General features: G+C 47.3%; 2 protein-coding genes across 7 annotated transcripts in view; both read left to right on the top strand.

Moving 5' to 3' along the window:
• slc6a5 (solute carrier family 6 member 5) overlaps positions 1-16,340 on the top strand; it is a 59,078-nt gene extending 42,738 nt beyond the window's left edge. For both annotated transcript variants that reach the window (XM_072466694.1, XM_072466695.1), the window contains exons 12-16: positions 3,481-3,612; positions 8,239-8,338; positions 12,186-12,286; positions 15,204-15,371; positions 15,498-16,340. In XM_072466694.1, the coding sequence (XP_072322795.1) occupies positions 3,481-3,612; positions 8,239-8,338; positions 12,186-12,286; positions 15,204-15,371; positions 15,498-15,653 (657 nt within the window). In that variant the 3' untranslated portion in view covers positions 15,654-16,340. The remainder of the gene's footprint in view (positions 1-3,480; positions 3,613-8,238; positions 8,339-12,185; positions 12,287-15,203; positions 15,372-15,497) is intronic.
• A 1,563-nt stretch (positions 16,341-17,903) lies between these two features.
• Positions 17,904-25,843, top strand: part of LOC140384726 (protein kinase C-binding protein NELL1-like) — a 1,091,429-nt gene continuing 1,083,489 nt past the window's right edge. For 2 of the 5 annotated variants that reach the window (XM_072466691.1, XM_072466689.1), the window contains exons 1-2: positions 17,904-18,469; positions 25,204-25,332. In XM_072466691.1, coding sequence (XP_072322792.1) covers positions 18,421-18,469; positions 25,204-25,332 — 178 coding nt within the window. In that variant the 5' untranslated portion in view covers positions 17,904-18,420. Of the gene's footprint in view, positions 18,470-19,558; positions 19,833-25,203; positions 25,333-25,843 lie in introns of those variants that run through there. The other 3 variants (XM_072466693.1, XM_072466692.1, XM_072466690.1) reach the window with 2 other exon arrangements.

The following is a 25,843-nucleotide window of genomic DNA, read 5'->3' as shown; positions in this document are numbered from 1 at the left end:
CCGATGTGTTCACATCCTTGTGAAAGTGTGGGACCCAGTACTGTGCACAATACTCCAGCTGAGGTCCAACTAGTGTTGTGTCTATTAGCTCCTTGCTCTTGTACCCTGTGCCCCTATTAATAAAGCCCGGAATACTGTTTGCTTTATTAACTGCTCTCTCCACCTGTCCTACCCTCAATGATCGATGCACAGATACACCCAGGTCCCTCTGCTCCTGCACCCCTTTGAGAAATTTACCCCTTATTTTATATTGTCTCTCCAAGTTCTTCTGACTAAAATGCATCACCCCAAGCTTCTCGGTATTGAACTTCATCTGCCACCTCTCTGCCCACTCCACCAACTTGTCTATGTCCCTTTCATGGGATGTGGGCATTGCTAGCTAGACCAGCATTTGTTGTTCGTTCCCCATTGCCCTTCAGAAGGTGGTGGTGAGCTGCCTACTTGAACCATGCAATGTAGGTACACCTACTTTGCAGTTGAGGAGGAAGTCCCAGAGTTTTGACCCAGCAACAGTAAAGGAACAGTGATATAGTTCTGAGTCAGGATGGTGTGTGACTTGCGGGTGGGGGTCTTGCAGGTTCTGGTGCTCCCATGCATTGTTCTTGGTAGCCCCTCTACCCTTGTTCTTCAGGGTGGTAGAGGGGCCATAACCATAACCATTAAAAACCGCTACCATTGCTGATGGAATGTACGGTTTACTGGAATGTAGTTTACAGCATTACTGTGACAATGGATAATCTATTAGAACGCATCAAGTTTTCTGAAGGAATATATCTTGTGGTTGAGTTTTTGCATAAATTTAGAGTACCCAATTCTTTTTTATTCCAATTAAGGGGATATTTAGCGTGGCCAATTTACCTACCCTTTTTGGGATGTGGGGGTGAAACCCACGCAAACACTGGAGAATGGGCAATCTCCACACGGGCAGTGATCCGGGGCCATGATCGAACCCGGGTCCTCGGCGCTGCTAGGCAGCAGTGCTAACCACTGTGCCACTGTGCCGCCCTGTCCTGTGATTGAGGTGAAGTAAAAATATCATTTAACTTCCTGATGCTGAAAGGTATTGGCCTCGTAGATTTAGCAGTGGCAGAGTTATTTACCTGCCACTGTGCAACATTTGTTTGAACTCTCCCTCTAACCACTTATTCCCGTACCAGCCTCCCCGAACAGGCGCCGGAATGTGGTGACTAGGGGCTTTTCACAGTAACTTCATTGAAACCTACTCGTGACAATAAGCGATTATTATTTCTGGTTATATATTCTGCATGTTTTTGTTCTACTTCAACAACAGCTTACATTTATATAGCACCTTTAACACAATAATACATCTCATGACACTTCACAGGCAACAATTCATGAGTTGGATATTTCATAGAGGTTTGTGGAAGATGAAACAGGAGATAATTTAAACCTAACCCACCTGATTCTTAGCAGCACCGAAGCAAAGGAGGTATCAAATCAGGCAGGTTTAAAACTGAACCCTTCCCGAAGGTTAACATTGTCTTGTGTGTCTTTTATGATCATAAATAACAAAGAAAAATAAGGCAATCTTTGGAGAGGGAAGACAAGTGATAATTGGACGATTATGAAGGTTCTATGCCTCTTACAGAAGATAGTGTTGGTGTGGCGCTGTCCAAGGATGGTGCTAATGTTGCACCAGATGTGAACCAGATGTGAACCAGATGTGAACCGCGATGGCCCAGAGCTAACTGACTGATTCCACATACATCATCCACACTCACCTCAGGCAGTCACCTCTGACCGAAAATAGCAGTGGCGTAGTGGTATTGTCACTGGACTAGTAATCCAGAGACTCGAGGTAATGCTGTGGGGACCTGGGTTCGATTCCCACCACTGCAACTGGTGGAATTTGAATTCAATAAAAATCTGGAATTAAAAGTCCAATGGCGACCAGGAAGTCATTAGCAATTGTCGCAAAAAATCCATCTGGTCCCCCAGAAATACTGGCCGACATAGAGTCCAGACCCACAGCAATGCCCTCAGGGATAGGCAAACAATGATGGCCCAGTGACGATGACATCCTATGAACAAATAAGGAAAATGAACCAAATCATTCCATTGACAGGCAGTATCATGAGATTTTACAGCATTCAGTTTGAATGTCTTATGGTCACCACCATGTGCTCCATCCTCTGAAGTCCTTTGGTGGTCTGAAGGGGAGTTGGCACATTTATAATCATTGTTCAATGAGCGCAATGTTGCAAATCAGAAAAAGAAAGTGAAAACATTCAGCTGCTCATGTTACCTTTCATCAGTAATATCTGCTGCCTTGATCAAAAGTTGGTGACATTGAAAATTTGTATTAATGCGATGGAAATTAATGGCTGGACCAGCATCTGTTGCCCATCCCTGAGGGCATTTAAGAGTCACCCACATTGCTGTGGGACCAGAGTCATGTATAGGCCAGGCCAGGCAAGGTTGGCAGATGTCCTTCCCTAAAGGACATTAGTGAACCAGGTGGGTTTTCACAACAATCGACAATGTTTTCCTGGTCATCACAAGACTTTTAAATTTAGAGTACCCAATTCATTTTTTCCAATTAAGGGGCAATTTAGCGAGGCCATTCCACCTGCCCTGCACACCTTTGGGTTGTGGGGGTGAAACCCACGCAGACACGGGGAGAACGTGCAAACTCCGCACGGACAGTGCCCCAGGGCCGGGATCGAACCTGGGACCTCGGCGCCGCAGTCCCAGTGCTAACCACTGCGCCACGTGCCACCCGCACGAGACTTTTAATTCCAGATTTTTAAAATTGAATTTAAATTTCACCATCAGCCGTGGCGGGATTCGAACCCTGACCCACAGAGCCTGACTCTAGGTCACTGCATTTCCAGTCCAGCGAAAACACCACTCGACCACCGCCTTGCCTTTTGCTATAGAGGCTGCCTGGCTTGCTCAGGTGTTTCCAGCACTTCATGCCGTTTTGCCCAGGCTCTCAATGTTACCCCCAGTGCGAACCGCACATGGCAATAAAAAAGAAAGGAAGAACTTGCATTTGCGAAGCACCTTTCACAGCAGCAGGATTTGCCAAAGCGCTTCTCAGTCAGTGAAGTAGTTTTGAGGTGAAATCTCTTCTATTGTAGGAAATCGCTGATAAAAAAGAAAGTTTCAATGTGCTGTACGGATGTGGACTTGGCGGTGGGAGTTGTTTGCACTTTACCACAAACGCCCAGCTTTCATTTCCACCGATTTCAATAGCTTCTATAACGTTGGCTGATCCGTAACATAGATCTGGGTGACAAGTTAAAAACCCGCTTGATACTTTCACCTCAAACGTTAAACATGTCACCTTCTATGATTATGCTCTAAATGGATGTGGTCTGCACGTGTTTCATTTTACGAGTACAGGTGCGTTGCCAGATTTGAGTAGCTCGAAACAGAGAGTAAATGTGAATGACGGTGAAGGTTACTTTGCAATCATGTGTGTAACTTACCTATTTTCCCCCAATTAAATCCAAGTTTGCAACCCTGGAGACCATCGTGACTTCAGTAGTGGATGAATTCCCTGGATACCTGCGGCCCAAGAAGCCACTCTTCACGTTAGTCTGCTGTGTGATTTTCTTTTTCATGGGTATTCCCATGGTTACCCAGGTAAGATATTGTCCCAATTTCAGCCAATACAGTAAATCTCAGCCGCCAGAAATCTCTCCGTCTGTCTCCCTTGAGCAATGGCAATGGCGGGAGGCATCGAGTCCCAGTGAGCCCTAAGAAAATGCATTGGCCAAATTTACAAATCTACTATTTTTAAAAATTCATTCATGGGGGTGTGGGTGTCACTGGCTAGACCAGCATTTATTACCCATCCTAAGTTGCCCTTGAGACGGTGTTAGTGTAGGTACACTTACCCACTGTTTTCATTGCTCCACCAGTAACAACCATGCCGTCACCTGCTTAGGCTCAAACTAATTTTTTCCAGTTCACTAACGCTCCTCCTTTTAGGCATTCCTTGAAATTTATCAAACTTTTGGCACCTGACTTAGTGTCTCCGATCTGAGGTTTTGTTTGATAATTGTCCTGCAAGCCAGTGCATGGGATGTTTCTGTATCAAAGTTGCGATATAAATGTAGGTTGTTGCTGTAGACAGTAGACCGGGAAGCCAAGAGCATTCTTGACAGCTCCAAATCCGACCATGATTCCCCCCTTAGGCTGCCTTTCCACCAAGATCTCCAGCCCTGACACCTCCAGTAATTGAACTCCACTGCTGAATATTGAATCTCCCATGGCATTATATACAAACCGTGATTTCCTTGATCTCCACCCACTTTACACACCACCAAATTTTAGAATCAGAGAATCCCTACAATGCAGAAGGAGGCCATTCGACCCATCGAGTCTGCGCCGACCCTCTGAAAGAGCGCGCTATCTAGGCCCACTCCCCCGCCCTATCCCGATAACCCCACCTAATCTTTGGACACTAAAGTGCAATTTAGCATGGCTAATTGACCTAACCTCCGCAACTTTCGACCGGTGGGGGGAATCCGAGCTCCCAGAGGAAATACAGGGAGAACGTGCAAACTCCACACAGTCACCCAAGGTTGGAATTGAACCCGGGTCCCTGGCACTGTGAGACAGCAGTGCCAATCACTGTGCCATCATGCCACCCTTGCCCTTGAAGATAAGGTGCCCCTTTCCAGCACGGGCAGGGCTTGACTTCTTTTGAAAGCAGTCCTTTTGAGACAAAACGTGTTTGACCAATTAGATACAATTACGATACTCTGTCACTGCCAAAAATTATTATTTTTCACTCCCAGAGCATGGGGAAAGCATGGGTGCGGGAGGGGGGGTGGGTGGGTAGAGAAAGAGCAGCAGCACTGTAGGAGCAGAGAGATAGAAGAATGGGGTGGGAGAGGGGGTGGGGTACAGTATCCAGACAAAGCAGGGACCTGGAAAGGACAGGGGTAAGGAGAGACTACGAGAGGAGCAGGGGAATATCGGATACACCTGGCGGAAGGGAGCATTTCTCTGGCCGCTGCTCTTGACTGCAGTGTCCTGGGTGCTTGTCCACTCTGAAAATTTGATAATCCTTTGCTCCAGCTGCCTGGCGCTCCAGGAACTCTTCAAGACATGTGTTCCCACTCTTTGCTGCTCGGCCATTCACAGGCTGGTTTCTCCTTCCATTTGCTGCTGAATAGGCTCACCAGCAAATTCAGGGGGGCGCCAGGCTGTGACTGGGCAGCCAGTTTTTCAGCACCTTCCAAATAAGGGCAGCACGGTAGCATTGTAGATAGCACAATTGCTTCACAGCTCCAGGGTCCCAGGTTCGATTCCCGGCTTGGTTCACTGTCTGTGCGGAGTCTGCACATCCTCCCCGTGTGTGCGTGGGTTTCCTCCGGGTGCTCCGGTTTCCTCCCACAGTCCAAAGATGTGCGGGTTAGGTGGATTGGCCATGATAAATTGCCCTTAGTGTCCAAAATTGCCCTTAGTGTTGGGTGGGGTTACTGGGTTATGGGGATAGGGTGGAGGTGTTGACCTTGGGTAGGGTGCTCTTTCCAAGGGCCGGTGCAGACTCGATGGGCCAAATGGCCTCCTTCTGCACTGTAAATTCTATGAAATATCAGTAAGTTGAATGTTCTACAACTTTGCACGGTCTGCATTGAGTTGGGCAAGCCTGCTTTTCATAGATCTGCTCTGGCAGCTCGACACAACTGAGAATAGAAAAAAAGTGAAAACACCTTTGCTAGGTCAGGGAAGGGCTGCTTGCCACTCTCCCCACACTCCTCAACTTGTTAAACTAAGCCTCACATTGCTAAGGCTTCGGACTATATGGGCCGCATGGTAGCACAGTGGGTAGCACTGTTGCTTTACAGCTCCAGGGTCCCAGGTTCGATTCGTGGCTTGGGTCACTGTCTGTGCGGAGTCTGCACGTTCTCCCCGTGTCTGTGTGGGTTTCCTCCGGGTGCTCCGGTTTCCTCCCACAAGTCCTGAAAGACGTGCTTGTTCGGTAAATTGGACATTCTGAATTCTCTCTCCGTGTACCCGAACAGGCGTCGGAATGTGGCGACTGGGGGCTTTTCACAGTAACTTCATTGCAGTGTTAATGTAAGTCTACTTGTGACAATAAAGATTATTATATTATGTTATATACTTGTGGTGCGAATGCCTACAATTCCCCATTTGCTTCATAAGGCTCACCCTACCTTCCTTCCACTCACATCTCTCAGTTTGCCTCTCATGCCACAATTACTGCACACTCCTTAAGCGTTAGCCTTACTGCCACACACACGACCTTTCACCCCCATGATTGCAATCGGAGAAATGGGTCGAAATACACTGGGCATTTTTCTTGTGCTTTATTAGCTTATGAGCATTACAGTCAGTAAAGAAGCAGCATTCGTTAGGTACCGATATCTTCACCCTGGCCAAGGAACCTGGAAAGGACCTGCTGGGTCAGGGGATGCTGGATTCCTGTGTCATCTGGTAGAGTGTGTGGAAGAGGCCAAGTTGGAGCTGCTGTCACTGCAATCAATCAGCTAAGGGTGCAGAATTTACCCTCTGATGCCCATTGCTGAGATTCGTGGGGGCATGTGCTATATATATAGCTTGACGCTATATTGATCAACCAATGCTGAGTTGCTGCCTTTAGTACACACCATTGTGGCAGCCTGCACCCTCTGGTTACTGTGTTAGTGTACATTAACAGCCACAGCACTGTTCTCTCTTACATTGTTGAGGATTCGTACATACCTGTACAAGAACTCATATGATTGATTAATGATCAATTTTAAGCTGATTGAAGGCATGCTAAGGGAAAATACAAACATGCTTGGGTGCAGGTGCTTAAACTTTCAGCCCATCTGCCTATAGTTAATAGGCTTTAGCACTCATTGATAACGTGCTCAATTACTAAAGAGTAATTGAAAAATCTAACAACCTCCAATTCAAATATTCACTGAAATATAGGAAACAACTGCAAGTGTTGCGATGGACGAAAATCCCAAATGTTTGCTACAGTGACGGCATAGTGGCACAGTGGTTAGCACTGCTGTCTCACAGCTCCAGGGACCCGGGTTCAATTCCGACATTGGGTGACTGCCTGTGTGGGGTTTGCACCTTCTCCCAGTGTCTGCATGGGTTTCCTCCGGGCGCTCCGGTTTCCTCCCACAGTCCAAAGATGTGCAGGTTAGGTGGATTGGCCGTGCTAAGTGTCCAAAGATGTGGGGTTACAGGGAAACGGTGGGGGAGTGAGTGCTCTTTCGGAGCGTCGGTGCAGTCCCAATGGGCCGAATGACTTACTTCTGCGCTGTAGGGACTCCAAGATGCAGTGGGCTCTCCGATCAAACGCTGCTTTTAAATAGCCCTCTCTGAAATTTAATAAAGGAATCGAGGGAAGACTGAGTTAAGGTCAAAGAAGGGGCGGTGTAACTTGTGTTGATGATGTCACGGGCAGCTGAAGTTAAACTGCGTACTTTGAACTGAATTCTTCATTCTAAAGGACATCTATCTTTTATTGGCAAGGGGGTAAAGGGTTATGGGGGCACGCAGGAAAGTAGAGTTAAGGCCGATTCGTATCAGCCATGATTTAATTGACTGGCGAAGGAGGCTCAAGAGGCAAACCAGGCGACTCAGGCTCCCATTTTCGAAGCTCCTATCCACAAATGTGCTTTGATTCTGCCTTGTTCCTTCCTGTTATGTAACCCCAGTTCTTTTGAAGTGATTTCCTTTGAGACAAACAAGGAACAAAGAACAAAGAAATGTACAGCACAGGAACAGGCCCTTTGGCCCTCCAAGCCCGTGCCGACCATGCTGCCCGACTAAACTACAATCTTCTACACTTCCTGGGTCCGTATCTCTCTATTCCCATCCTATTCATGTATTTGTCAAGATGCCCCTTAAATGTCACTATCGTCCCTGCTTACACCACCTCCTCCGCCAACGAGTTCCAGGCACCCACTACCCTCTGTGGAAAAAAACTTGCCTCGTACATCTCCTCTAAACCTTGCCCCTCGCACCTTAAACCTATGTCCCCTAGAAATTGACCCCTCTACCCTGGGGAATAGCCTCTGGCTATCCACTCTGACTATGCCCCTCATAATTTTGTAGACCTCTATCAGGTCGCCCCTCAACCTCCGTCGTTCCAGAGAGAACAAACCGAGTTTATTCAACCGCTGCTTGATGTAAATGGCTGACGGTTTCCAAACATTTGTACCGACTAATCTTAATATTGTGGTGAAAATTTGCACAATGCAAAATATTTACAGATTTATTTTGTGATATTAGAGTGGGATCTACATGCTGCAGCTGGTGGACACATACGCAGCCTCCTACTCCCTGGTCATCATTGCAATATTTGAACTAGTCGGAGTTTCATATATATATGGTAAGACCAATCTAGCTAATCAAAGTTTTGTTCTTAGTTGGCGCTGATCCTGCAAAAACCATTAAGCTTACGCGATCAATATTTTGTGAAATCCATTTCAGTGTTTGTATAAATCTGTTTTCACAAGGATAATTGAATTGAGAGTAATTCCATAACACAATGCAAAGCAAGTCTATTCAACATTTTGCCCAGAGGTTCTCCCTTTGCCTGCCCCACAGTGACTAATTAGCCACTTTGATAACTTTCTCGGCCATATTACGGGAGAACGCTGCATTTGAAAAGCCAGCTAATGACGCATTGTTAATTGTAATTAGAATAAACCGACCCACATACTTTCTCTGAAACATCTACCTGTAGACAAAACAGTTTGGGCTTTTTACAACTGATTAGTAGAATCAGGTTGTGCATAATGTGATGGTTGTGGTGAATTACTGCTCCGATTTTCTTCTTCAGATGTCCCTGTGTCTGTCAGTTTAGCTCAATGGCAGCTCTCTTGCGTCTGAGGCTGAAGGGCGTGGGTGTCATGCCCTACCTCAGGGAGCAGGACTCCTCCGGCTGAAGCACTGAGTTGTTACAGTGCAAAATGAGGGTTTGGCCCATCACGTCCTCACCACCTCTCTGAATACTGAATTCACTCAGCACCATTCTCCTGTCTCCTACCCATAACACTGCACATTCTTCCTTTTCAGCTAACGTTCCCAACTTCGACTGAACCTGCATCCGCCACACTCTCGGACAGTGCATGCCGCTGTGCGAAAATGTTTTTCCTCATTTCGTTTTTTCCCAATTACTGGAGCCCTCTCGTCCTCAATCATTGCATGGGTGGGAACCGTTTCTCCCCAGCTACTTTGTCCGGGCCCCTCATGCTTTGATGCACGTACAAATATACAACCTCCTATTCCCTGCTCAGCATTGCAATATTTTAACTAGTCGGAGTTTCGTCTATATATAGATACACGGTAAGACCAATCTTAGGGCAGCACGGTAGCATTGTGGATAGCACAATTGCTTCACAGCTCCAGGGTCCCAGCTTCGATTCCGGCTTGGGTCCCTGTCCGTGCGGAGTCTGCACATCCTCCCCGTGTGTGCGTGGGTTTCCTCCGGATGCTCCGGTTTCCTCCCACAGTCCAAAGATGTGCAGGTTAGGTGGATTGGCCATGATAAATTGCCCTTAGTGTCCAAAATTGCCCTTTGTGTGGGGTTACTGGGTTATGGGGATAGGGTGGAGGTGTTGGCCTTGGGTAGGGTGCTCTTTCCAAGAGCCGGTGCAGACTCGATGGGCCGAATGGCCTCCTTCTGCACTGTAAATTCTATGATAATCTCCTCTTCGCTTTCTCCCCTCCAAGCAGAACAGTCCCAGCTTCTCCAATCTATTTCCATTGCTGAAGACCCTCATCCCCGGAACCATTCTCGTGAATCTTTTTTGCGCAACTTTTCCGATATTTCGGCACAGTTTGGAAGAAAGGAGGTTGCATTTTCCGATGCGACATTGAATTGAAGAACCTGTTCAGGTGGACGGAAATGATCTTGTGGCTGAAGAGAACCAGATGTGCTCCTGTCATCAAATAAACAGACCAACTGATCATATATCCCGTTTGTTGTGTGGGAAAACCCACTGTGTGTAAATGGGTGCGGTGTTTGCCTCCATGTCAACACTTTCAGAGACTGTAAAGCACTTTAAAATATGTGAGGGACATTGGCAAATGAAACTTTACATCATATTGGTCTGAAGAATATTTGCAGTGTTACATATTGTTCCAATTGAAATGGAATTAGGTGCAAGTGTGCTAAAGGGGAACATATTGCCTTGATTTTAACTTGGGCTGGGGGTGCCTGGTCATATATGGGTGCCATATGCTCCTGGCCCCTGTTAGTTCATATTACAAGGCTGGATCTCCACTCAAAGTTGCTGAGCAGGTGGAAGTGGGTCGGAATGTTAGTCCACATCATTCACAAATGTGCTGGGGGTGGCCGTGGTCTGGGGAGGTGAAAAGATCCTCTCTAATCTGTAGCTGAAGGGCGGCATGGTGGCGCAGTGGTTAGCACTGCTGCCTCACGGCACCGAGGGCCCGGGTTCGACCCGGGCCACTGTCTGTGTGGAGTTTGCACATTCCTCCCGTGTCTGCGTGGGTCTCACCCCCACAACCCAAATCTGTGCAGGGCACGGGGGCTGGAAAGTCACCTTGGGCATCGGTGTACAATGGGTGACATTGGCTTGGCTGCCCGTCCAAACCACCCAGCGCCAACCCTGATGCTCAGTCCCATTGGATCCAATCGAGGTGCAGCCAGTCATTGAAAACCGGCAATCGCCACTGGGTGGCGCCCGTTCAACAAACATCCACCCTCTTATTACAGCAGAGGGGGGGGGGGGGGGGGGTGGGGAATGTAGTGAGACTCGAGCAAGCTGGCATTTCCAAGCGGGATTTTCAATAAGATTTTACAGGCAATAATAAATCCACCCGGTATTATATGCATAATGCAGACCACTGACACTTCACACGTCGCAAAAAAATAAGAATGGATTTGGCTGTGTGTGTGTGTGGTTCCCTCAGCACTGCTGTGCTCCCAGCCCAGGGAGCAGTGTCAGTGTGGACACAGCTGCCAGGATATTTATATCACAGGGGCAGGTACAAGAGCATCGGAGCTCAGTGCAGCCCTTCAGAAAGGCAATGAAAAATGTACAGCACTCCCATCCGAGTTCAGCCCACAACAGAGGCTTTTTGAACGATGGAGAGGAAAGCAATCATATTAGCAGCCTTGAAGCAGCAATCACATTATCACCGTGCCAGCTGCCTAGTTGCCATGCTAGACAAAACGAACCTTGGCTTTCCAAACCCTGCTTTGTTTAAGCAGGTGAGCAAAGGAGCTCACAAGTGAGACACACACGGATTATTAGCCCTCCCTCAACCCACCCCAATCCAACACTTGTATAAACAAACCCAGTAAGACATCTCCCAATTCTCTATATAAAAATGCAATTTGTTCAGCCACACCCATGGATGGAACAGGTCTGTGTTCCTGCCAGACTGCATTGGCCATCAGGGGGTCTGTCAGCAGCATTGTATCTGCACCTCCCCAGGTCAAACATGGTTCTGTTGGGAGGGGAATTGAAGATTGGGCGATCCATGCTTCAGTACAGAAAAGGCGGTGGCAAAGTGGAATTGTCACTGGACTAGTAATCCAGAGTACTGCTCTGGGATCCCACCACTGCAGATGGTGAAATTTGAATTCAATAAGAATCTGGAATTAAAAGTCTATTGATGAAACCATTGTTGTAAAAAGCCACCTGGTTCACTAATGTCCTTTAGGGAAGGAAATCTGCCATCCTTATCCGGTCTGGCCTATATGTGGCAACGTGGTCGACATAACTGCCCCTTCAAGGGGCAATTAGGGATGGGCAATAAATGCTGGCCTGGCCAGCAACACCCACGTCCCATGCACGATTAAAAAAATATATATAAATGAACAAACCGCCCTGTCAGTTCTCCGTGGTTTGCTTGGGATTATCCAATGGGGCTGTAGTGATCAAGAGCCACATTATTCGGAGGTGGTCCCTGACTGACTCTGGCTTGACTGCAGCTTCACTCAAGTCTTGGTAATTGTTAGAAGCTGCCTCTCTGCAGGAACCCGAACATGATGACCGCCCTTTTTGGGCGCATGTGAGTTGTTTGAATTTCATTCAGGCGAGCCTTGTATCTCTCACCCCGATTGTTAGATTATCCCCCCCCCCCCCACAAGACTTGCAGCATCTCAGAGAGGCAGGGAAAAGCCACGATTGTTAATTCCCTTCATTCCCAGGATGCCTAATCCCGACCGAAGGGTTAATATTGCATTTCTGTACTAACAGGCTTGAATCGATTTTGCGAAGATATCGAGATGATGATTGGATTCCAACCTAGCTATTTCTGGAGAATTTGCTGGGCCTTTGTCACTCCTACGATTCTTACAGTATGTATCACATCTTCTAACACCTGCATGAGCCAAGGTCAATCCCAGGCACGGAAATAACTGTGGTTATATTTCACCCTTTGCTGAATAGAAGTCTACACTGTGTGTGTGTGTGTGTGTGTGTGTGTGTTGGGGGGCGGGGGGGGGGGGGGGGGGTGGCAAAACGACTAAGGTCAATCGAATTTATCTTCTCCCATCTTGGCATTTGCATGACACAATCAATACTCATGGAATTGTTAATCAGTCATAGCAATCAATCCTTGTTATTTTTTTCTACAGCAGACCCAGGCATAGGAACTTAAGGACAGGAGTATGCCATTCAGCCCATCGAGCCTGATCAGCCATTCAATACAATCATGGCTGATAGGACATTTCAATGCCTCGTACACCCACCATCCCCATAACCTTTTGTGCTATTATTGATCATAAATCTATCAACCTCTGCTTTGGACACACTCCATGACTGAGCTTCCACTGCCCTCTGGGGCAGAGAATTCAAAAGATTCACAACCCCTTGTGGAAAGAGGTTTCTCCTCCAAGTGGGCGGCAAGGTAGCACAGTGGTTAGCACTGTTGCTTCACAGCACCAGGGTCCCTGGTTCGAGTCCCAGCTTGGGTCACTGTCTGTGCAGAGTCTGCATGCTCTCCCCGTGTCTGCGTGGGTTTATTCCGGGCGCTCCGGTTCCCTCCCACAAGTCCCGAAAGATGTGCTTGTTAGGTGAATTGGACATTCTGAATTCTCCCTCTGTGTGCCCGAACAGGCGCCGGAATGTGGCGACTCGGGGCTTTTCACAGTAACTTCATTGCAGTGTTAATGTAAGCCTACTTGTGACACTAATAAAGATTATTATTAAATGGCATCTCCCTGGTTCTAGACTCCTCTAGCCCAGGGAAACACTTTACCTGCATCTACCCTGTCTATTCCTTTCAGTATTTTGTAGGTTTCAATGAGGTCACCTCTCAAACTTGGAAGGGAAACTCCAGGGGTGAAAAGCGTTGGCAAACATAGGACCAAAGTCATCTGTTCCTCCCAAATATGCCACACTTAGGATAAGGAGTGTTGACTCATGTTTTAGTGATGGTGTAGGTAACATTCGGAGATGCAGGGAAATCTAATTGTTGTTTTCATCATTTACGGGTCTTCGTCCTCCCCTGAAAAATAGCCAGCTAAAAACTAACAATGCACCAAAATAGGAGACATAAATACAGCCGATTAAACGGGTAAGCAAAGAGGTTTGTTCAAAGGAATGTCCGAAAGAAAGAGGAAGAGAGACAGAGAGACAAAGACAGCTCTTTTCAGCTGATTACGCTTCTGTGAGCCAGGAAGGAATGTTGAAACCATTATATCAACACAGGTTCTTGTTGTAAAAATGGTATATCCTTGTAGGGAGGGAATTCCCAAGTTTAGGACCTATATTGACAGAGCAGTGCGGTACATCATCTAATGTACCTTGAACCATTAGGCCACATTATCATCAAAAGCCTTTGGATTATGTCCTGAATCACAGGAGCACAAATTAATACGTTAGCAAATCCTGAAGTAGGCATACAACTTTTTTTTACAAACCTAACAAAATTGCTATTCTATAAAATGTACATCACAAGAAATGAGTTTTACCAATGGAACATTTTGCACAAGTCATTTAGTATGTATCATTAATCTGAGATTGTCTTCAAGATATCTTAATAATAGCCTGATATCATTGTAGCTTCTCAGATAGAGCAATATCCACCTTCAGGATACATATTAAAGGTTTAAAAGGAGTGACTTCTAGGAATGACTAATTTACCCTCAAGCTCGGCTCCTTGAACACATAATCTCGGTGGATGCTCTAGTGCCGTCCTATGGAAGCGAGAAAGGTATCCTCTTTCAGAGACGCTACCCAGCTCTCAGGTGACCATACCAGTACGCTGTTCAACGAAGGCAAAGTGTGGCACTCCTGGTGTTTATCTCCCAACTAACATCCTTAAAATAATTTATTGGATCATTTACCTCATTGCTGATGGTGGGACTTTGCTGTCTGCAATTTGTTTACATTACCATAGAATCATAGAATTCCTACAGAGCAGAAGGCCATTCGGCCCATCAGGTCTGCACCGACCCGCTGAAAGAGCACCTCATCCAGGACCATACTCGCTGCATCCCTGTACCTCTGCCTAACCTGCACAGATGTTGGACACCTAAGGGACAATTTAGCAGAGCCGATCCACCTAACCTGCACACCCTTGGACTGTGGGAGGAACCGGAGGACCCAGAGGAAACCCAGACAGACACGGGAATTCCAGACAGTCAGTCACCCAAGGCCGGAATCAAACCCCGGTCCCTGGTGCTGTGCGGCAGCAGTGCTAACCACTGGGCCACCCTTTACATGTGACCGCAATGCATAATTGACTGTGAAGTGCTTTGAGGTGACCTAAATCTGCAAAAGGCCCTGAAAAAAGCAAATTATTTTGTTATTGATGCAAATTGGATGGGCAGTGAGTAAGTGCACCACATACATTGCATGAAATACAACTATGATCTCAACAAGCGTTTGGTACTCGGTCTTACTCCTCTATATGCATCATGTAAAACATTGTTGTCTATCGATCCACACTGATTTACCACTAAGTTGTTCTCTGCTGTATTGGATGTTGTCTATAAACTGTGGTATGGTGGAAAGAACAATACATTCTTTCTGAGACAGTAGGATGTTGAAGTAATGTGCTCCATGAAGCTCTCTTGTGAAGGGCAAGAGGATGAGCATGGAGGGATCTGATGGTACTTTCCCACTTTTGTTAGATGTTTATAACCTGGAGATTCTGTTACCTATGCATATATTGAATGATAGGTAAATAATTAGATCAACTGGTATAGTTGACGTAGATTACACTTTCTAAATTATAAATGTGCTTATCCATTTCTTTCAATTTTCCAGTTCATCCTTTGCTTCAGCTTTTACCAGTGGGAGCCCCTGACGTATGAAAATTACAAATACCCAGCCTGGTCGATGGTGATGGGATGGTTAATGCTGGCCTGCTCCGTCATCTGGATCCCTATCATGTTCGTGATTAAGATGCATTTGGCCCCTGGTTGTTTTATAGAGGTACAATGAGCGGATCTGCATCTTGGATGTTGAGCTTCGTGAGCATGCATGAATGATTCTGCTGTAATTAAAATTAGGTGGTTATTATTTTGGTGTTTGTTCTGAAATTATGTTTTGCATTTTCAGAGGCTTAAGCTGGTGTGTAGCCCTCAACCTGACTGGGGTCCTTTCTTAACTCAACACCGTGGAGAACGCTACAAGAATATGATAGACCCTCTTGGAACGTCTTCACTTGGGCTCAAACTGCCTCCCAAAGACATGGAATTAGGATCTCAGTTCTAGGATTCCCCACTGCTCCGCATAAATATATGGACTTAACATATTTTCTTATTTGGATATCTCATGTATTTTAGTACAACTCTCACATTCTGATCTCATCTTTTTGAAAATCATTTTCCTTCTCATACTCCCCTGTTATACTGCCCATTCCTTTTACTTCAGTTTTGACCATTCACCCATACGTCCCTCTAATCTCTCCACATTCCCCATTTTCTATTTCTTTCCTTTATTGTTCTTGATCACACTCCCTTCTTTCCATCTTCTCCCCCACCCCCTCACCCCACAACACTAGATATTAATCCAGAGTTCCTCCACTCTGATCATTCACCTGAGGAAGGAGCAGCGCTCCGAAAGCTAGTGACATCGAAACAAACCTGTTGGAGTTTAACCTGGTGTTGTAAGACTTCGTACTGTGCTCACCCCAGTCCAACGCCGGCATCTCCACATCCTGATCATTCATGTCATCTCGCCCTCGACTTTTTTGTTTGCCTTTTCATTCGCCACTTGCTCCAGTCTTTTTCTCTCATCTCACCTCTTTTTTGCCACCTTCCAATTCTAAGTTTCGCCCACCCATGTCACTCGCTCCCCTTCCCTCCCACTCACTAACAAGTGTCTCTCCTACAAAATCTGCCCTGTGATGTGTGCCTACCAGCCGTCTCAACCTGAACACTCTAGTTTCCCCCCCCCCCCCACCCCCCCCCCCAACCCCCCCCCCCACCCTCCCCACCCTTTCACTTTGTCTACTGCTGAAAAAAATTGTAACTGTTCAATTCTACTTACTATATTGCCAAATACTGGAAGAACTTCTAAAAGTAATGCTTTGTACAGTCTTGCGATTCAATTTCTTTTCAATGGAGGTTGAAGTTAATAAGGTCATCCCAGTCTCTGCAACACCAAGACAATGTTGGTTGTTCCTGCCCCCAATAATTGGCCAGACTGCATTTCCTTCATTCTATGATGTAACCTCTAGGTGTTCATGCTTTTTAAACAAAAAAATGAACAGTGTTCATATAGTGAGTAGTAGTGGTGTCACGTCCCTCTACGTAACTTATGAAAAATGTAGAGATGGTGAGCATAGCGTAGTTTCAACCAAAAAAAAAAAACTTTCTTAAAAACAGTTTAGCCTGAAATTTACAATAATTGTCTTCCGGGGAATTTTCGTCAATATTTCTGTCTGTCTGTCTTCGTGTTAAGAGGGTCTCAGGTAAATTTTCCGTTCATTTTTTTTTGCTTCCTTTATGGGATGGCTAATCCTTGACATATAAATAATTTCATTCATTTCCATATAGAGTATAGATGTGCCTCAGTGTCGAAACCCATTTATGTCTTTGTTTCCCGAGCACCTGCTCTGGAGACATAACTATGTTTTAATCAGAAAGTACATTACGATATTTACCTTTATATATAGATATATATATATACATATAAATCTAAAACATATATAGTCATTTTGCACCTTAATGTTAATTGCAATACTTTTTCCCAGTCTCACTCTCCTCCTATAAGCCATCTTCAGGCAGTGGGTACCAAAGACAGATTGGGTCTGTGATAAGAAAGCGAAGGTTGTTGGAAGCTGCTGAAGTACCTTTTTTCTTATTAAGTTTACACATTGTCCTTCAACACATCAGGTTGAGCTGGCCTTATCGATGTGTCCCAGCGTCAGAAATAATAAAAAGGTGTTGTTTGATGAAACGTATGTAGAGTAACCTGTACTTTGCCATGTGTAGTGAGTGACGTGTATGTAACATACGTGGTGTCTTCAGGCACTTTAAGTGGACCTATCTTTGGGATAGGTTAATTCCTAATTACTTACGTAATGTCATGTATATTTCTGTGCATTCTATATGGGGTACTGCTGCCTATGGATATAGATATGTGCCTCAAATCAGGCCATCAAAATCATCGACTGATCCCACATCACACACGCACACATCTAAGTTAATGTGAGTGCCCCGACACTACTTCTGAATGACTGTCATCAATCCACATTGTACATGGTTCATTTAAATAGATCTTCATTCTTGAGGCCCTACCTCAGATTTTGTATCTATGTGTATAAATACGATTCAATGCATTATATATTTGCCGAGATGATGTTGGAATTAGAGACGATCCTGCGATGTAACTTTAAGGAAGAAACGAAATAAATGTTGATGTTTTAAATGTCACATGTGGGAGCTCTCTGTGCGGAGGCGGTGTGTTTATTTTGGGAGGGTGGGATGCACAGGGCTGGTGGGGCTACACTCGATCCTGCTGTTCTTCGTGGACACTCCCCTCCTTCCCTCACTCCAGCATCCAGCCAGCACTGTTCACTGAGTGTCTGGGAGGGAGCCGGGGGTGGGCACAGCTCTATCCACAGCAGTGACTTTTTGAGCTGCTCCGTTCTCTCCTCCCCTGCGATCATCTTCGCCGGTTCCTGGGACTGATCTTTTCCCAGTCTCTCGGTTGCTCGATCCATGCACGGGGCGTGGAATGACCCAAGCCCCCACCAACTCGGCACATCTTCCGGACCCGACACTGCGGTCTTTCCATCTTCATTGTGGCTGAACATTGATGTGCCAGCGACAAACCTCTACCCCCCTCCACCACCCTGACCTCCACCTCCCACACCCTCTCCCTCCCTCTCCCTCCCAGGCAGGGTGGACTGGTCCTGGGAGGAAGTTGCAGCGCCCAGTGGAGCTGCGCAGCCACAACAGCCTGAGCAGCCATTCAACTTACCAAACAAAGTGAAGCGGTGTCACAGGGAAGCCTCTGAAAGCAAACCAAGCAAATGGATTTAATCCCGGTGATTTTAGCTGTCATGGTCTCCGCAGAACCAGGTAAGGCGAGAGAGGAGGAGGAGGAGGGGGAGGACTGGGGCTGACTTGCAGCAACCAGTCCCCCATCAGGGAGACCGCTGCCCTGTGTGTGAATGTCTGTGTGTGAGTGCGCGTCTGTGTGTGTCTGAATGCGAGTGAGTGATTGCGAAAATGTGAATGTGCGTGTGTGTGAGTGAGTGTAAATGTGAGAGTGTGTGTGTGTGTGTGAATGTCTGTGAATGTGAGTGAGTGTGAATGTGAAGGGTGTGTGTGTGTGTGAATGTCAGTGAGTGTGTGTGAACGAGTGTGTGAATGTGTGAGAGTTGTATGAGAATGAGTATGAAAGTGAGTGTGTGTGCGAGTGTGAGAGTGAGAGTGTGTGTGTGAGAGTGTGTGTCAGTGAGAGTGTCTGTGAATGTGTGTGTGAGTGTGTGTGTGTGTGTTTGTGTGAGCGTGAGTATGTGTGTGTGTGAGTGAGTGTGAGAGTGAGAGTGAGTGTGGGTGAGAGTGAGTGTGAGTGAGAGTGAGTGTGTGTGAGTGTGTGTGTCAGTGAGAGTGTGTGTGAGTGTGTGTGTGTGTGTTTGTGTGAGTATGTGTGTGTGTGAGTGAGTGTGAGAGTGAGTGAATGTGTGTGAGAGTGAGTGTGTGTGAGAGTGAGAGTGAGTGTGTGTGAGTGTGAAGTTGCTGTGCTTTGTGAGTTTGGGATGGTATCAGAAACACCTACCCAGGCACAATCTTCCCCAGCGTGGATTTTGGAAGGTGCTTGTTGTCAAGCGCTGTTAGAATGATTTTAAATCAATCCCCTTTCTCTGGTACAATTAAATGATTTTGCACGGGTCAGTTCGCTCGCTGCTTATTGGAGCTTGGCTTGATTCTTGGAGAGTGTTTGAAAACAAAGCTGTGTTAACAACGTAACCGTAGACATGTTACCCAGCCCCCTGCTCGCTCTCTCCTCCTCTCCCGAGACCCTGATTATTTCCGAGATTAATTTTTAGCCGGGCGAATCTGAAAGATTGAGAGTGCGCATGTTCTTGCCGAACACGGGACCCCAGATATTGCTCAAACACCACTCTCTCCCTCGGCCTCGTCAAATTAAAGTTCAGAAACTATTCTGTCCACATTCAGCATTGATCCGAGTCGGTTTCACGACACAGTTTGAAGTCCCTGGTTAATCTCAAAAACTGAAAAAAATAAACAAAAACAAAAAAGGAATCAATTTCATCCGAATTTTGTAGCCTGTCCTGGTCAGTGAGTCTCCTGTCGGGTGGCTGGTTGTTAAGCGGATCAGCAACGACACATGATGTAGCCCCTTCCCCCTCAAGTACACATGGATAAACATCAGTTTCATAAATGGGGAAAGCATAAAGTGAAGATGACAGCAGAGGTGAGTGAGGAGGGTGTGTGTGTGGAGGGTGTGTATTTGTGTGTGTATGTGTGTATAGAGGGTATGTGCGTGAAGGGTGTGTACATGGAGGGTGTGTGTGTGAAGGGTGTGAGTGTATGGAGGGTGTGTGTGTGGAGGATGTATGTGTGTGTGTGTATGATGGGTGTGTGTGTGGAGGGTGTGTGTAGTGGAGGATGTTTGTGTCTGTGGAGGATGTGTGTGTGTCTATGAAGGGTGTGTGTGTGGAGGGTGTGGGTGTGTCTGTGTGTGTATGGAGGGTACGTGCATAAAGGGTGTGTGTGTGTGGAGGATGTGTGTATGTATAGGGAGTGTGTGTGTGGAGTGTGTGTGTGTCTGAAGGGTGTGTGTATGGAGGGTGTGTGTGTGTGGAGGGTGTGTCTGTGTGTGTGAAGAGTGTGTGTATGGAGGGTGTGTGCGTGAAAGGTGTGTGTGTGGAGTGTGGATCGAAACAAACCTGTTGGATTTTAACCTGGTGTTGTAAAACTTCTGACTACGTGAAGGGTGTGTGTGGAGGATGTGTGTGTGTATGATGGGTGTGTGTGTGGAGAGTGTGGGTGTGGAGGGTGTGTGTGTGGAGGATGAGTGTGTCTCTGTGTGGAGGGTGTGTGTGTGTGTATGAAGTGTGTGTGTGAGGAGGGTGTGTATGAAGGGCGTGTGTGGAGGGTGTGTGCATGAAGGGTGTATGTGTGGAGGATGTGTGTGTGGAGGATGTGTGTCTGCATGTGGATGGTGTGTGTATGTATGAAGGGTATGTGTGGTGTGTGTGTGTGGAGGATGTGTGTGTTTGGAGGGTGTGTGTGTATGAAGGGTGTGTGTGGAGGTTGTGTGTATGGAGGGTGTGTGTGGAGGGTGTGCATATGGAGGCTGTGTGTGCATGGAGGATGTGTGTGTGTATGGAGGATGTGTGTTTGTCGAGGGTGTGTGTATGGAGGATGTGTGTATGGAGGTTGTGTATTGAGGGTGTGTGTGAAGGGTTTGTGTGGTGGATTTGTGTGTGCATGTGTGTGGCGGGTGTGTGTGTGGAGGGTGTGTGTGGAGAGGGTGTGTATGGAGAATGTGTTGAGGGAGTGTGTGTAAGTGTGTATGGAGGGTGTGTGTATGGAGAGTGTGTGTTGAGGGGGTACGTGTGTGTGTGGAGGGTGTGTGTGTGTTGAGGGTGTGTGTGTATGGAGGGTGTGTGCGTTGAGGGTGTGTGTATGGAGGGTGTGTGTATGGAGAGTGTGAGTTGAGGGTGTGTGTACGTGTGTTGAGGGTGTGTGTGTGTATGGAGGGTTTGTGTATGGAGGGTGTGTGTGTTGAGGGTGTGTGTTGAGGATGTGTGTGTTGGGGGTGTGCGTGTTGAGGGTGTGTGCGTGTGTGTTGAGTGTGTGCGTATGGAGGGTGTGTGTATGAAGGGTATGTTGAGTGTGTGTGTATGGAGGGTGTGTGTATGGAGGGTGTGTGTATGGAGGGTGTGTGCATGGAGGGTGTGTGTATTGAGTGTGTGTGGAGGGTGTGTTGTGTGTATGGAGGGTGTGTGTGTGTGTATGGAGGGTGTGTGTATGGAAGGTGTGCGTGTGTGTCTGTATGGAGGGGGTGTGTATGGTGTGTGCATGGAGAGTGTTTGTGTATGGAGGGTGTGTGTATGGAGGGGTTGTGTATGGAGTGTGTGTGGAGGGTGTGTGTATGGATGGTGTGTGTATGGAGGGTGTGTGTATGGACTGTGTATTGAGGGTGTGTATGGGGTGTGTGTGAATGGAGGGTGTGTGTATAGGGTGTGTGTATGGAGGGTGCGTGTACGGTGTGTGTGTGTGGAGGGCGTGTGTATTGAGTGTGTGTGGAGGGTGTGTGTATGGAGTGTGTGTGGAGGGTGTGTGTGTAGTGTGTGTGTGTGTATGGAGTGTGTGTATGGAGGGGGTGTGTATGGACTGTGTGTGGAGGGTGTGTGTGTATGGTGGGTGTATGCATGGAGTGTGTGTTCATGGGGTGTGTGTGTATGGAAGGTGTGTGTTGCGTGTGTGTGTGTGTGTTGAGGGTGTGTGTGTCTGTGTTGAGTGTGTGCATATGGAGGGTGTGTGTATGAAGGGTGTGTGTATGGAGGGTGTGTGTATGGAGGGTGTGTGTGGAGGGTGTGTGTGTGGAGGGTGTGTGTATGGAGGGTGTGTGTATGGAGAGTGTGCATGGAGGGTGTGTGTATTGAGTGTGTATGGAGGGTGGTGTGTGTGTGTATGGAGGGTGTGTGTATGGAGGCTGTCTGTATGGAGGGTGTGTGTATGGAGGGGGTCTGTATGGTGTGTGTGTGTATAGTGTGTGTGTATGGAGGGTGTGTGGAGGATGTGTGTGTGTATGGTGTGTGTGAGTGTATGGAGGGGTGCGTGTGGAGGGTGTGTGTGTATGGGGGGGTTGTGCATGGAGTGTTTGTGGAGGATGTGTGTGTATGGAGGGTGTGTGTATGGAGTGTGTGTGGAGGGTGTATATGTGTGTGTATGGAGGGTGTGTGTATGGGGGGGGTGTATGGAGTGTGTGTGGAAGGTATGTGTGCATGGAGGTTTTGTGTATTGAGTGTGTGCGGAGGGTGTGTGGAGGGTGTTTTAAGTGTATGGATGGTGTGTGTATATAGGGTGTGTGTATGGAGGGGTTGTGTATGGAGTGTGTGTGTAGGGTGTGTATGGAGGGTGCATGTATGGAGGGTGCGTGTATGGTGTGTGTGTGTGTGGATGGCATGTGTATTGAGTGTGCGTGGAGGATGTATGTATGGAGTGTGTGTGTATGGAGGCTGTGTGCATGGAGGGTGTGTGCATGGAGGGTGTGTGTATTGAGTATGTGTGGAGGGTGTGTGGAGAGTGTGTGTATGGAGGGTGTGTGTATTGAATGTGTGTGGAGTGTATATGGGTGTGTGTATGTGTGGAGGGTGTGTGTATGGAGGGGTGTGTGTTTGCAGTGTGTGTGCATGTGTGTATGGGGTGCGTGTATGGAGGGGGTGTGTATGGAGGGTGTGTGTGTATGGAGGGTGTATGTATGGAGTGTGTGTTCATTGGGTGTGTGTGTCTGGAGGGTGTGTGTTGGGTGTGTGTGTGTGTTGAGGGTGTGTGTGTCTGTGTTGAGTGTGTGCATATGGAGGGTGTGTGTATGAAGGGTGTGTGTATGGAGGGTGTGTGTGATGAGTGTGTGTATGGAGGGTGTGTATGGAGAGTGTGTGTATGGAGGGTGTGTGTATGGAGGGTGTGTGTGATGAGTGTGTGTGTATGGAGGGTGTGTGCATGGAGGGTGTGTATGGAGAGTGTGTGCATGGAGGGTGTGTGTATTGAGTGTGTATGGAGGGTGGTGTGTGTATGTATGGAGGGTGTGTGTATGGAGGCTGTGTGTATGGAGTGTGTGTGTATGGAGGGTGTGTATGGAGGGGGTGTGTATGGAGTGTGTGTGGAGGATGTGTTTGTGTGTGTATGGTGTGTGTGTGTATGGAGGGGTGCCAATGGAGTGTGTGTGGAGGGTGTGTGTGTATGGAGGGTGTGTGTATGGAGGGTTTTGCATGGAGTGTGTGTGGAGGGTGTAAATGTGTGTGTATGGAGGGTGTGTGTATGGGGGGGTGTATGGAGTGTGTGTGGAGGGAGTGTGTGTATGGAGGTTGCATGTATTGAGTGTGCGGAGGGTGTGTGGAGGCTGTTTTAAGTGTGTGGAGGGTGTGTATGGAGGGTGTGTGTATGGACAGTGTGTGTATGGGGTGTGTGTGTATGGAGGGTGCGTGTATGGTGTGTGTGTGTGTGGAGGGCGTGTGTATTGAGTGTGTGTGGAGGATGTATGTATGGAGTGTGTGTGGAGGGTGTGTGTATGGAGGGTTTGTGTATGGTGGGTGTGTGTATTGAGTATGTGTGGGGGGTGTGTGGAGAGTGGGTGTGTGTATGGTTGGTGTGTGTATGGAGGGTGTGTATGGTGTGTGAGTATGGAGTGTATGTGTATTGAGTGTGTATGGAGTGTGTGTGGAGGGTGTGTGTGTATGGAGGGTGTGTGTATGGAAGGTGTGTGTATGGGGTGTCTGTGTATGGAGAGTGTGTGTATTGAGTGTGTGGAGTATGTGTGGAGGGTGTGTGTATGGGATGTGTGTGTGGAGGGTATGTGTTTGCAGTGTGTGTGGAGTGTGTGCATGTGTATATGGGGTGCGTGTATGGAGGGGTGTGTATTGAGTGTGTGTGTATGGAGGGGGTGTGTATGGAGTGTGTGTGCATGGGGTGTGTGTATGGAGGGTGTATGTATGGGGTGTGTGTGTATGGAGGGTGTGTGTATGGGGTGTGTGTGCATGGAGGGTGTGTGTGTGGAGGGCGTGTGTATTGAGTGTGTGTGTATGGAGGGTGTGTGTATGGAGGGTGTGTGCATGGAGGGTGTGTGTATTGAGTATGTGTGGAGGGTGTGTGGAGAGTGTGTGTGTATGGATGGTGTGTGTATGGAGGGTGGGTATGGGGTGTGTGAGTATGGAGGGTATGTGTATTGAGTGTGTATGGAGTGTGTGTGGTGGGTGTGTGTGTATGGAAGGCGTGTGTATGGAAGGTGTGTGTGGGGTGTCTGTGAATGGAGGGTGTGTGTATTGAGTGTGTGTGGAGTGTGTGTGGGTGTGTGTATGTGTGGAGGGTGTGTGTATGGAGGGTGTGTGTTTGCAGTGTGTGTGGAGTGTGTGTGGATGTGTGTATGGGGTGCGTGTATGGAGGGTGTGTGTGTATGGAGGGTGTGTGTGTGTCTGGAGGGTGTATTTATGGAGTGCGTGTGCATGGGGTGCGTGTGTGTGTGGAAAGTGTGTGCATGGGGTGTGTGTGTATGGAGGGTGTGTGTGGAGTGTGTGTGGAGGGTGTGTGTATGTAGGGTGTGTGGAGTGTGTGTGGATGGTGTGTGTGTGTGGAGGGCGTGTGCATTGAATGTGTGTGGAGTGTGTGTGGAGGGTGGAGCTGGGTTAGAGAGCTGCAGTCTGAGTGAGTATGAGAGAGGGAGAGAGACACCGTTAACCATTTGCGGTCAGGCGCACCGCTCCGCGTGGAAGAGGACGAGTTTTTTGGGGGGTTTAAAGCATGGCGTTTAACTGGAAGAGATTGAAGATGATCAAATTTAACAGGCAGGTGTCCGGGGCCCTCAGCCCGAGTTCATAGCAAACTTCACAATGCCTTCTCCTTTGGAAGCAAGCACCAACAGCTGGTTGGTGTAAGGAAGGGATGGTTTGAAGAGATTGGAGAGGTGCATGGTCCGTTTCAGTGAGTGCAAACACAGACTGGGGGCTGTTAGACAATTGGCCACGATCGGGAGCTGAAATATTTGTGTTTGCGTTCCTGCAATGTTGTAGCGCGGGAGACTGCTGCCGTCCTTTGTTAATAGTGTTCAATCTCTGCAGTTTTAGGGTTTGGAATGGACCCTAACTTCCAAATTGATGTCACCACAGAGCTGGATCTTGACTATGCAAGGACGGGAGTTGCTCAGGTACCGGGATTATATAATAACAGCAAAGCGTATTTATTCCAAGGTAATTAGGACAACAAAATCATGTTTTTTTCCTTCACCTCCTTAGCCTGAAACCACCTTCCATCCAGCCGGGCTCTCTCTCTCTCTCTCTCTCTCTCTCTGTCTCTCAGTCAGTTCCAATAAACCTTCTTCCAGTTGGTCTGCTCTTGCGGTGATTGGTGAGGCAGCATTGATACATGTTGGGTGGAAAGTCAGGCAACAGAAAAACACACTCACACACAGGCCTATTTCACAAACAAGGAGGGGGTGGAGACATTGACTTCCAAAGCACGTCGGTGTTCACGGATGGAACCTCTGTAATGAATGCTATCAAATTCATCATATTTTATTCATGACTTCTGTCATGTTTCGCTGAAGCGTGCAAAAGACAGAGTTAAAAAAAAACCTCAGCAGCGAGCGAAAAAGTAAAGGATTGCAGCCTGTGTGTGTGATTGAAAGAGTAACTTCATTCACTATAATAAGAATAATAATCTTTATTAGTGTCACAAGTAGGCTTACATTAACACTGCGAT

This window comes from Scyliorhinus torazame, chromosome 10 (genome assembly GCF_047496885.1).
Source record: "Scyliorhinus torazame isolate Kashiwa2021f chromosome 10, sScyTor2.1, whole genome shotgun sequence".
NCBI classification, from domain to species: Eukaryota; Metazoa; Chordata; class Chondrichthyes; order Carcharhiniformes; family Scyliorhinidae; genus Scyliorhinus; species Scyliorhinus torazame.
Note: the sequence above shows the minus strand (reverse complement) of the source record. Positions and strands in the feature narration are given on the sequence as shown.